Source organism: Pristis pectinata, chromosome 5, assembly GCF_009764475.1.
Source record: "Pristis pectinata isolate sPriPec2 chromosome 5, sPriPec2.1.pri, whole genome shotgun sequence".
In the NCBI taxonomy this organism is placed as follows: domain Eukaryota; kingdom Metazoa; phylum Chordata; class Chondrichthyes; order Rhinopristiformes; family Pristidae; genus Pristis; species Pristis pectinata.
This window is the reverse complement of record NC_067409.1, coordinates 26,172,920-26,186,108: the sequence shown is the minus strand read 5'-3', so window position 1 is coordinate 26,186,108 and position 13,189 is coordinate 26,172,920. Positions and strand designations below refer to the sequence as shown.

Sequence of the window (13,189 nt, the reverse complement as noted above, 5' to 3'; positions counted from 1 at the left end):
GGACCTCTTCTCTTTTCCTACCTACATCATTGGTACCTACATGTACCAAGATTTCTTGGTAAGAGGGTGGGGGAGGGGGAAGTAGTAAGAAGCTGAGAGGTGATAGGTAGAAGAGGCAAAGGGCTGAAGGAGGAGGAATCCGATAGGAGAGGGCAATGGACCATGGAATAAAGAGAAAGAGATGGGGAATAGATAGACAGGTCATGAGGCAGGGGGGAAGGGATGGTCACGTTATGAGGGTGGGAGAAGGGGGCCACAGGAATGAGGGAAGACAAAGGAAAAAAGAGGGGAGGGGAGGGGTTAGAGAAATCGATATTGAGGCCATCAGGTTGGAGACTACGAAGGCGAAATACGAGGTGTAATTCATCCAACCTACGTCTGGCCTCAACGTGGCAGTAGAAGAGACCATGGATAGACATATTGGTATGGGAGTGGGATGTGGAATTGAAGTGCATGCTTTTGTGGTGGACGGAGTGAAGGTGCTCGACGAAGTGGTCATCCAATCTGCGTCGGAAGTCACACCGGGAGGAGCGGATGCAATAAATGTCACCCTCGGATTCACAGGTGAAGCACTGCCTCACCTGGAAGGAATGTCTCAAGCTCTGAATGGTGGTGAGGGAGGAGGTGTAGGGGCAGGTGTAGTATTTGGTGCGGTTGCGGGGTAAGTGCCGGGAGGGTATTCTGTGGGGAGGGACAAGTGGACAAGGGAGTCACGGAGAGAGTGATCCCTACAGGAAAGTGGAGAGAGGGGGGGGAAGGAGAAGATGTGCCTAGTGGTGGGATCCCGTTAAGAGGTGGAGGAGGTTGCGGAAAATATGGATTTGCGGAAAAATATGCGGAAAATATGCGGAAAAAATGTTGGATGCGGAGGCTTGTGGGGTGGTAGGCGAGGACAAGGGGAACCTTGTCCCTGTTATGTTGGGGGAGGGAAGAAAATGGGGTGAGGGCAGACAAGCGGGAAATAGAGGAGATGTGGGTGAGGACAGTATCGGGTGGTACAGGTGGGAGGCATTCAACAAGGTGCCTCAAGAAAGTGAAGTTACAAGATAAGAGCTTATGGTGTTGGAAGTAATACATAGCTAGGATAAAGGATTAAACTAACAGAGAGGAAGGAGCAAATAGGGACAAAGGGGTCATTTTAAGGTTGGCAACTTGATCAGTGGGACGTCACAGTGAGCTGTGCTACTGCAAAAAGTGAGCAGGTGCAACAGGTAATGAGGAAGGCTAATTGAATTTTGGCACTTATTTCTATAGGGATGAAGTGGGAAAGTCTTACTGCAACTGTATAAGGCACTAATGAGGCCAAATCTAGAATATTGCATAGTTTCAGTCCCTCTACTTAAGGAAATATATTTTTCATATTGGTTAACAGGCAGAAAATTCAGAGAAAGTGCACTAGGATGATCCTAGGCGTGGAGGGATTGCCTTACAAGGAAAGATTTAACAGGTTGGCATTCCTCTGATTGGAGCTTAGAAGAATGAGAAGTGATCTTATGATCCTTAGGGGGCTGGATAGGGGAAATGTAGAGAGGTTATCAGAATCAAGAATCAGAGGACAGTCTCAGAATAAGGAGGCATCCATTTAAGACCAAGATGAGTAAATATTTCTTCAGAGGGCTGAGTGCCTTTGGAACTCCCCACCATAAAGAGCTGTGGGGAAGACATCCTGTGCATAGTTAAAACTATGAGAGATTTCTAATCTGCAACGGAATTGAGGGTTTAGGGAAAAGGTAGCAAAGTGAACTTAAGGAACTTCAGGTTAGCCATGTTTCTATTGAATGTCAGAGCAGGTTCAAGAGGGTGAATGGCCTTTTCCAGTTCCTGCTACAAATGGTTATAGAAGGAAAGCTTAGGGTCCTGGTTAATTTTTATGACCGCTGCCCATCAGCAAAGACCAATGGATAACTTTAGCTTAATTTTTATGAGGAGGAAGAAACAGAAAAATATTACTCTCTGCAGAACCATATGCTCATATCACAAAGTGAGATTAATGGCAGCCACAAATCAAATGCATTTTTGGTAACTGCAGCAGTGTGAAACCATTTTTATCTTTCGTTGTGGTGAGACAAAACAATGAATTCTGTTGCATCTTAATGCAGTACATATTAATGTAAATGATAGCAAAAAGCCTAATATTTATTAAAACATTTTGCAGCAAGCTGTAATGTTGAAAAGTACAGAAAAGATCTTTTAAAAATCCACGCACATGTCCAGCAGGGTGCCGCAAAAGAATCAAACACCAGAAGCATGCAAGCAAACACAGCTGAGAGATTTTCTAGCCAGCCAAAATTAATGTAACACAAAATGCTACTGGTATGAAATTGCACACGAAACATTTGTCATTTTGCCAAGGTACATGCAGAAAGAACATACAATGGACAGTTTACATAGGTGACTGAAGGTTGACACTTGACAGCACTTTTCCACACGTCAAGAGGAGAAAGCAGGAGCTATGGGACTGAGGTCCAGTGGTAGAATGACTTGGTGGAAAGAGGGAAGAAAAGTGAAGTCACAAGTGAAAAGCACAATGAATCAGCAGCAACAATATTTTCTGAAGGCAAACAATTAAGATCACCACAGACAACATTTTGCAAAAATCTTTACAACTTTCCAAACACTTCACAGATAATTAGTTATATTAGATGCAGTATACAATCTGTCACTTGCATGTGTGAAAACAGGTCCTCAAATGCTAACTTTCTAAAAATATATTTTAAAAAAACAGCACTTTTAGTCTCTCTCAAAACAAGAGGCATGATTTAAAAATGTCATCTGTCCTAGGAGGAGAAAGAAAAGGTTATTTGCCTCATTGTTTTGAGAGAGAATAAAAGCATTGATTTTTTCAAAAATATATTTTTTAAAAAAGCATTGATTTTTTCAAAAATATATTTTTTCTACCCATTAACCAATCCTCAATCCAAATGATTACATTACTGCACACACTAATTTTGTTTAACAATTGCTTGCGTGGCACCTTATGGATTTTTAGAAAACTTTCAATAAACAAATATAACAACTGGTTCACCTTGTCTGTTAAGCTGGATACAACAACAAACTATTCTAATGGGTTTGTCAAACAATTTTCCTTTTGCAAGTCTAGACTGATCATGCACCATCTTTTTAAATTTTTCTCCAAGAGGGGCAATATGGTTTCCTTCAAAATAGATTCCAGCAGTTTCCATACCAGGTAACAGGCAATTACTATTCCATCAGTAATTGCCCATTATCTCACTTCCTGCTTTTGTACCCTCTAATCTGTGGGAACTGTTCTACAAACAATGGATTTTACCAGTCCTTCAAAACCTGCAATTCATAGCAATGGAAAGTAAATAAAACGGCTGATGCAGGAATCTGAAACAAGAACAGAAATGCTGGAATAACTCAGCCAGTCAAGCAGCATCTGTGGAAAGAGAAACCAGTTAACGTTTCAGGTCAGGGGACCTTCCTCAGAGCTGGGCAGAGGAGTGAAGTGCAAGACAAAAGTAGCACTATTGCAGTTAGTACTATCCTATCATGACATCCTTTTCAGCTTAAGTGAACTGGTGCCAACAGAAACCCCTCTAGCTATGACAGTCAAGATTTGGTTTGACTTGTAAATATTTAATACCCGTCACGATTAACAAACTTTGATGGAATTCCTTCCAACAAACATAATTTACATCATCCTAATGAGTTGTTAAAAAGAGGAAACTGCTAGAGGTCTTCAATATTTTGAAGAGGTTTAAAACATTAGCTTAGAGAAGACTCCAGAACTATACATTAATAAAGCCACTGATAAAGTTAGAAAAAAAACCTTAAACTAACAAATGATTACAATGTGAAACTTACTACCACATTAAGTAATACAGACAGATCGCATAAATACATTTAAGGGTCAATTAAATAAACACACGAGAAAGGAATAGATGGACAGGGTCACAGAAAGGTGGGAGCTGGGCCAAATGGAATTTATTGCACAGAATCAAACTATGTTATTTTGTATGCTACCCAACTCTGCTTTAGAAGGATAAGAAATAAGGGTAGGAGAATGCTTTACAGGCCAACCTACTCCACCATTCAATACGATCATGGCATGGACCTCAACTTCATTTTCCCGCCAGTTCCCAATAAACCTCAACTCCCTTTATAGTCCAAAAATCTGTCTATTTCAGTTTCAAACACAATTAATTACATGACATTCACAGCTTTCTGGGATCTCCAATGAAGAAATTCTTTCTCACATCCATTTTAAATGGCATTTCCCCTTCATGAGGGAAACATCTCTCAGCATCCACCACATTGCCCCCTAGCATACCACCCGTTCTAGACTCCTCTTCTAAACTATAAAGAGTATAGGGCCAATCTTTCTTATCATGACACAGGAGACTGGAATTTGGTCAAATGAGGCCGTACCAGCTGCCTACAGTCTCATCTGTCCCATTCCCCTCACTCTATCTTCCTTGCACCCCCGCAACTTATTGCTTCTCATATCTATCAACTCCCTTCCGAATACTGTCACTTACCTACACTAAGGATTAATTTACAATAGCCAACTAATCTACCAGCCCATCTTTGGGCTGTGGAAAACTGGAGCATCCAGTGTAAATCCAAGCAGTAAGAAGAAGATGCCAACTCCACACAGAATGCTGGGCCCCCTTGCAACAGCAGTGCTGCTGCACCGCCCTTAATCTGTTTTCAGATGTTACTTATAAGAAAACCTCTTTATGCCAGAATCAACATTGCAAACTTTCTCTGACCTGCTTTCAATATAAGTACATAGCTCCTTAAATAAAGACCTAAATTGTACTCCAGCTATGGTGATACCAATGCTCTGTACATTTGTAAATTTCCTAGCTTTTGTACTTCATCTCTGTTGCAATAAAAGGCAAAATTCCAATTCAAATTATTTGCTAACTTTGTCTTTCACATACAAGGATGCTTTGATCCTTCTGTCCTGCAGTATTCTGTTATGAAAAATGATCTATTTTTCTTTTTTTTTATATAAGTACAAATGACACAATCATATTTGTTTTTTGTTATGGGGTTGCTTAACTAATTATTTTTAGAGAAATACTGAGCATAAACACATATTTCAGCATGTATTGGAACACATTTGAAAGTACAGGTGGACCAATTAATAGGCCTATAAACCTAATTAAAAAACACTAATTTTTAAGTAACATTTTCATGTATATTTGCTATCCTCATTACTGACTTGCACCTCACAAATTAAAACATAGAAGTAAAAACAAGGAATATCAGCATTTGAGTACACTACATATTATCTACCCTTAGCACTTCTATGATGAAAGACCAGCAATTGCATATAATTGGGTACATGTAACTATATTGTACAACTAAAGTGTTCACATTAACCGTATAATTGAAAATTTGTTTATCGCCATATTAACTCCCAAACTACATTTACAAAAAAGATATTACAATAATGCACATTTCAGTGATGCAAACAATTCCCCTAGTATCCACCATACAGTAAATATGCAACTATAGTGGTACATTATAAAATCATTTAAAAATTTATAAATTAAAATTTCAACTGCCTAAACTATTTGCAAAAAAAATGTTTGCATGAACTACTATGCAGTACATCAACGTCAGTCGTTTACATTTTGTACCAAATAGCCAAAAAATATACATTTTAAAATTAGATTTAGTGATCTTCATTCAGTTAGTATACTTTCCCCATAACCAATGATTAAAAGTGATAAGTTTATAAGTGCTTATTTTATAATACATTAAATCAACAAAAGCAATGCTAATGTTCTTGTATATTAGCATTGCTCTTGTTGATTTAATGTTTGAATAGTTTATAAACACTGTATGAAAAATTCTCTATCATTGCTGCAGATGCAGTGTTACATATTTCATAATAAAAACATTACCCATCCAGTTCCACTGCCTTGATTTTTAGCAAATAGCAGAGATGAACCTTGCAAGACTGTCCATGATGATGTCCAATTCTTCCTATAATGAGATAAGATGCAGAACTATTCAAGCAAAAAAAAGTGCAATTAAAAACAATGTATTGAATTTAAAATACTATATTATGCAGCTAGATTTTAAGAACAAGATCTAAATTAATAATCTTAATAGTCAATGTTTACTTATCTGACAGATGCAATATTTCCATTTCTAGTATAAAACCACTCCTTTTTTAAAAATTCATTTACAGGTTGTGGAGGTTACTGACTATGTCAGCATTTGTTCTCCATGCCAAATTGCCATGACCTGAATGATTTGCTAGACCATTTCAGAGGCTAGTTAATTCAACCATGTTGGTAAGTCTGGTGTCACATATAGGGTGGGCAAGACAAAGACAGAAAATTTCCTCCCCTCAAGGAAATTAGTTAACCAAAGGGTTTTACAAACAAAAACAGTTGCTTGTGTTCTTCTTGTATATTTTGGAAAAATATTGTCCTTTTGATCAACTAAATTGGTATTGGTTTATTACTGTCACTCGTACAGAGGTACAGTGGAAAAACTTGTCTTGCATGCTGTTCATACAGATCAATTCATTACACGGTCAATTAAGGAGGTACAGGGTAAAAGAATAACAGAATACAGAATAAAGTGTCACAGCAGAGGAAGTGCAGTGCAGGTAGACAATAAGGTGCAAGGTCATAACAAGGTAGGTTGTGAGGTCAAGAGTCCATCTTATCATATAAGGGAACTGTTCAATAGTCTTATAACAGCGATATACAAGCTGTCCTCAAGTCTGGTGGTATGCGCCCTCAGGCTCCTTTATCTTCTGCCTGATGGAGAGGGGAGAAGAGAGAATGACCCAGGTGGGTGGGGTCTTTGATTATGCTGGCTGTTTCACCAAGGCAATGAGAAGATTAGACAGAGTCCATGGAGAGGAGGCTGGTTTTCGTGATTTGCTGGGCTGTGTCCACAACTCTCTGCAGTTTCTTGCAGTCCCGGGCAGAGCAGGTCTAGATACCATTTCTGCTTATTGTACTGAAGAATATCACACAGATCTACCAAAAAAATATCTATGGCACACAACTGAAAGGGCAGTTTCAAACATCTATGCATTCTATTTCAACTTCTCTCCTGCCCTTTGCTCCATTTTCCATTGATGATTGAAGCTTCAAGCCCTTATCTTACCCAATGGCTCAGCATAGGGCAGCCTGAGACAAAATAAGCAAGGACTTTTGCAATCACAATGGTAAGTGACAAGGAATTCTTGGTGTCAGAACAATGCTGACTTAAACTGAATTGTTTTAAGTCTTTCACAACGAAGCCCTTCTATTTTGTGGAGTAACAGCATCAGACAAGTAAATGGAGCCAGCAGGTAATTGTGTTTGACAGCAGCCCCCCAGCCCACTCCCCCCACAAATCATGCCCCAGTGATTGTAATTTTTCCCATGTTCCTCCCTTCTGATTTTCAACTATTTCTGTGATGCTAATTGCATCATATATAATGAAAACCGATGCAAAATACCTGTTTAATTCATCTGCCATCTCCTTGTTTTCTATTGTTAAATACCCAGGCTGATTCTGTTAACACTTCTTTCCCTTTTTAAAAAAATATCCGATAGAAGCTCTTACTATCAGTTTCAAATTTCTCATTGGCTTTATCTCGCACTGTAATTTTTCCTTCCCTAATAATCCTTTAGTCATCCTTTCACTGTATTTTTTATTGTCCAATCTTCTGACCTGCCACTAGTCTTTGAGCAATTACGTTTTTTTCCATTAAATTTAATACTATTTTTAACTTTATTAGTTAAGCACAGATGGTGTGCCCTTCTCCTAGAATTCCCTTCTTGTTAAAATGCATCATTTCTGGATATTCTGAGTGATCGCCTTAAACGTCTGTATTATGTCTCAAATATTTTGTTAGTTCACTTTAGCTAGCCCAGCTTTCAGGTTCTTATAGATGCCCTCATTTAAATTTCAAATACCAGTCTTGGACCTATATTTCTCTCCCTCAAACTGATTGCAAAATTCAGTGATTACTGTTACCTAATCTTCCATCTGAGAACATTAAAATCTTCTGGACTTGATACCAAGTTCTCCAACTTTAGCCAACTACTTCCTCTTGCTCTCTGTATCAGAACTGGCCACCTCTGCTGGTCATCTATCTGTTCTTCACGCCCCTGGTAGGTGCGTGACGTCAGCAGGTAAAGAGCAGGCAGTTTAAAAAGCGGGGTAAAAAAAACTTCAGAGGTTTCGTGGGTTTTGCTTCGGCAGGCATCGGGACTTTGGAGCAGATAAGTTTTTCTCTTTTTCTTATATAAGGTTTTGATTATAAGGTTTAGTTTTTAAGGTTCTTTTTTGTAAGTGTTTTATATAAGTTCTCATCAGGAATAGTGGGGGCAGGACTGCGCAGGCACGTGACATCAGCAGGTAAAGCGCGGGCGGTTTAAAAATCAAACCGCCATTCCAGCAGGCAGCATTGGAGCGGGCAGCTGAGTGAGAGGGAGCAGAGTGATTTGGGCTTTGGCTCAAGGGGCAAGGCGGGAGAGTAGCTGGTAAGTAAAGGTAAGGTTTACCTGTTATCTGTTAGAAATATTTAAGTAGGAAAAAACTAGGTAGGGGGAAAGAAAAAGAATTAGTTCAGATGGAGGACATGGTGGTGTGCTGCAGCTGCTTGATGTGGGAGATCGTGGAACTTGCTGCGGTCCACGATGGCCACATCTGCAGTAAGTGCTTGAGGCTGAAGGAACTTCGGCTCACACTTGATGAGCTGGAGTTGCAGCTTCAAACACTGCGCAGCATCAGGGAGGGAGAGAGTTATGTAGATACTGTACATCAGGAGACAGTCACCTCCCTTATAGCAGGTACTTCTGGAGTCCAGGAAGTAGATAGAAGGGTGACTGTCAGGGGAGGGAAAAGGAAAAAGAAAACAAACAGGCAGATAGTGAAGAGGACCCCGGAGGCTGTTCCCCTCAATAACAGGTTTTCCGCTTTGGAAGCTGTTGGGGCGGTGGGGATGACCTGCAGGGGCCTAGCAGCAGTGGCCAGGTCTCTGGCACTGGGACCGGTCCTGCTGCTCAGAAGGGAAGGGAGGAGAAGAGGAAGGCAGTAGTGATAGGGGACTCGACAGTCAGGGAAACAGATAGGAGGTTCTGTGGCAGTGAGCATGAATCCCAGATGGTATGTTGCCTCCCAGCTGCCAGGGTCCAAGATGTCTCTGATCGGGTCCACAGGATTCTTGAGTGGGAGGGAGAACAGCCAGAAGTCGTGGTTCATGTCGTTGGTACCAACATAGGTAGGAAGGGGGATGAGCTCCTGAAAAGTGAGTTTAGGGAGCTAGGCAGAAGGCTGAAGAACAGGACCTCAAGGGTAGCAATTTCAGGATTGCTGCCAGTGCCACGTGATAGTGAAGGTAGGAATAGGAGGAGATGGCAAATAAATGTGTGGCTGAGAAGTTGGTGCAGGAGGGAGGGTTTTCAATTTTGGGTTCATTGGGATCTCTTCAGGGGAAGGTGGGACGTGTACAGAGAGGACAGATTACACCCGAACCTGAGGGGGGCCAATATCCTTGCAGCCAGGTTTGCTAGGGTGGTTCAGGAGGGTTTAAACTAGTTTGTGAGGGGGATGGGAACCGGAGGAGTAGGTCAGAGGAAGAATAGGATGGGGAAAAGTCAGATCTAACAGGTAGAAAGGCTTTGAGGAAGGAGCAGCAGAGTACAGGCTATGAAAGTAGTAAGGCGGATGGGCTAAAGTGCATTTACTTAAATGCAAGAAGCATCAGAAATAAGGGAGATGAACTGAGGGCTTGGATTAGTACATGGGACTACGATATTGTGGCTATCACAGAGACATGGCTGACATCAGGGCAGGAATGGATATTGAATATTCTTGGTTTTCAGTGTTTTACAAGGGATGGGGGTGGGGGGGGAGAAGAGCAGGCGATACTGGTCAGGGACATTATTACAGTGGCAGAAAGGGTGGATAATGTAGAAGGATCCTCTCTAGAGTCAATATGGGTGGAAGTTAGGAACAAGAAAGGAGCAGTTACTCTACTGGAAGTATTCGATAGGCCCCCTGGTGCATGGAATGCGCTGCCGGGGGTGGGGGTGGTGGTGGAGGCTGATACGTTGGGCAAGTTCAAGAGATTGTTAGATAAGCATATGGAGGAATTTAAGATAGAGGGATATATAGGAGGAAGGGGTTAGATAGTCTTAGGAGTGGTTTGAAGGTCAGCACAACATGGTGGGCCGAAGGGCCTGTGTTGTTCTATTGTTCTTTAGGCTCAGTTTTTCCCTCTTTATATCAGCACAGTCTGGCCTACCTGGCATGTGCAGTTAATAGCATATCAGGCAGACATTGAAGCATTATGTTCTAATTGACACATTTGGTCTCACTCTATTGGAGATGCACCACCTTTCTATTCACCCCTCCCCCACCTTCTCTGGTACGGAAACCCAACTTGTTTTCTCTTTCCGGTTCTGATGAAGGGTCTCTGACCTAAAAAATAACTTTCTCATTTCACAAATGTTGCCTGACCTGTTGAGTGCTTCCAGAATTTTCTGTTTTTATTCTACATTCAGGATTCCTAATATTAGGTCATAGCTCTCCATTGCACTTTTTTAAAAATAAAATTCATTTCCAAGATCTGGGCATCACCAGCAAGGCCAGCATTTATTGCCCATCTGTAATTAGCCTCGAGAAGATGGGCTAAGTGGCATTCTTGAATCACCACAGTCCATTGCGTGAAGGTACTCCAATATGCAGTTGGGTCAGGAGTTCCACGATTTAGACTACCATTAACAGAGCCAATCCTCCACCTTTCCTAGCTTCCAGCTCTCCAATATCCAAGTCTGAATCCAAGTCGTTCTGCAGCCACTTCTCTGTAATGGCTATCAGACCATATTTCTTTCTACTTGCATTCTCAGTTCAGTTTTATTTCAAATGCTACATGCATTCAAATAAAGAGCCTTTGGTTTTGTTTTTATTATTTTTGTGACCTTTAGTTTAGCTAGTGATTTAGTCTTAGAATTATACTTTATTCCTCCTGGTCACAAACTTGTAACATTTCCCATGTTAATATCCATTGCTCTAGTCTATTTGACTTTATCAAATTTATGCTGCCAGTTATTTATTAATGCATTTTTTTTTATCTAAACAGGACAAATAGCTTGGTTTCTCATTTTCTCAGTGTATCTAAATTCACTCACATTAGGTTGAATTGCTTGCTTTTACACAGCTTGTACCTTTTGCATTTTTCACTTGAGCAATATTTGCAATCCTCTGCTCTACCAGGGCCGGACACATGCTCAGAGGTTCCTAAGACTGTAGCCAGAGCCTCCACTATCTTCACCCTTATTCCTCCGAGCAATTTTGAATGCATGGAAGGCCTTTTCTTTTTTTTCAGTAACTACTGAACTAAACTACTTAAGAATAAAATTTATGTTTAAGAGTTTAGTCAGCTTTCCAGTGTAATGTCATACTTATCATCCAGCAAGCATCATTTGAGGAACACTAAACTATTTCAGTATTCAAACTGAATGCCCAAGCCTCATACTCACCTGACTTTTTTGCCATTCTCTGTGATTTTTGTCATATAAAGTAATCCATATTTTTCTGAGATCTACAAATTTAATGAAATAAACACATTTTATTGCAAGACAACAATAAGCAATGGAACTGATTAAATAATTTCCAGTTAGACCAATTCATCTCCATTCTTATCCAATAAAAATAATATTGTTTCCTTCAGCTCATATTTAGAACCATTTTAAAATAATTTTCTTTTTCCACTTGAGGTATACTAACAGTTGGTGAAGGCTGTGGACTCTTTGGTGAGGAAGGTGGCTCATTGTTGTTGTCATGGATTAGCTTTGGACTAGTTGCAGGTTCCTGAGAAGGAAAACAAAATTTTGTGATGTTTGCTTCAAACCAACACTATTTAGTTATATCAAACAATAAGCTGAAAAAAAAAATCAAGATAAAACATCAAAAGAAAAACTCCATTCCTCTCCAAATCCTTATTAAGGAGCTTCATTCCATCTCACAGCCCATAGATATTTAAATGACATTAAGTTGCTTGGTAAGGTTTGCAGAATATTAATCCTGCTAAGTCCATGATGATGCGTGCTGAGATGACTAATAAGGCACAGAGCTACATAATGAACGGTAGGTAGGGCCCCAGAGAGTACTGAGGTACAGAGGGTGTACAAGTTCAAGACCCCTGAAGGTGGCAGAACTGACAGATAAGGTGGTGAAGGTGATATGTAGAATACTTGCCTTTATTTGCTGGAGTACTGAATATAAGAGCAGGGATGTTATATTACAACTTTATAAACATTAGTTAGGCCACAGCTGCAGTACTGTGTGGACTTCTCATCAGCACACTATAAGGAGGGCATGACTACACTGGAGCAGACATAGAAGTTCACCAGGATGCTGCCAGGAATAGAATGTTTCAGTTACAAGGAGAGACTGGCAGACTGGTTTGCTTTCCTTTGAGCAGAAGAGGCTGAGCAAGTACCTGATAGAGGTATATAAAATTATGGAGAGGCACAGATAGTAGGAAACTTTTGCCCAGAGCAAAGGTGTCTAAAACTAGAAGGCATGGTTTAGGGTAAGAGGCACTTAAGTTTAGAGGGGATCCAAGTAAGAATCTTTTCACCCAGAGGATGGCTGGAATCTGGAATGCACTGCTTCAGTGGGCGATGGAGGCAAAGATTCAACATTCAGAACAAGTAAATATCTAGATGAATCATCAAGACTGGTAAATCAGATTTATACAAATGGATACGAGATGGTGGGCCAAGGGGCTGTAACAATCCAGCATGACAAGTCAAATAAAACAGAGAAGGAAGACAAAAGTTTAAAATTGCCATTGCCAGCCTTCTTACAGCTTAAATAGCCTGTTGGTCATTTTCAAATAAACAGCAACTTGCCTTTAATGTTAGAATGATGCCAGATTCTCAATAGTGATAATGTTAAGGATTCAATGAAATGGCCAAAGGCAAGGTTGAAGGATTCCTTCATAGGAAATGAGAACAGCAGCAATGTAGAACACTCCAGACAAAGGCAAGATTTCGTGAATAAAGATCACTATCATAGTGATGGACAAAATTGAAAAAGTGCACATAGATAACATTTACAAAAGCTGGGATGTGGAATTTGAAACAACTTACAATCAAACAGGACACAAGATATCCAAACGATAAGGAGTTTAATAACAGCAATCACTTGAGAGGTTGAATCAGATACCATGGTTAAAAAAAAAATT

The 13,189-nt window shown here is 40.2% G+C and overlaps 1 protein-coding gene across 1 annotated transcript in view; it reads right to left on the bottom strand.

Moving 5' to 3' along the window:
• The window catches only part of LOC127570578 (rho GTPase-activating protein 12-like), a 129,113-nt gene that overhangs the window by 30,402 nt on the left and 85,522 nt on the right, over positions 1 to 13,189 (bottom strand). Inside the window, 3 exon segments of the mRNA XM_052016254.1 lie at positions 5,883 to 5,964; positions 11,478 to 11,539; positions 11,725 to 11,808. Of these exon segments, the coding sequence (XP_051872214.1) occupies positions 5,883 to 5,964; positions 11,478 to 11,539; positions 11,725 to 11,808 (228 nt within the window).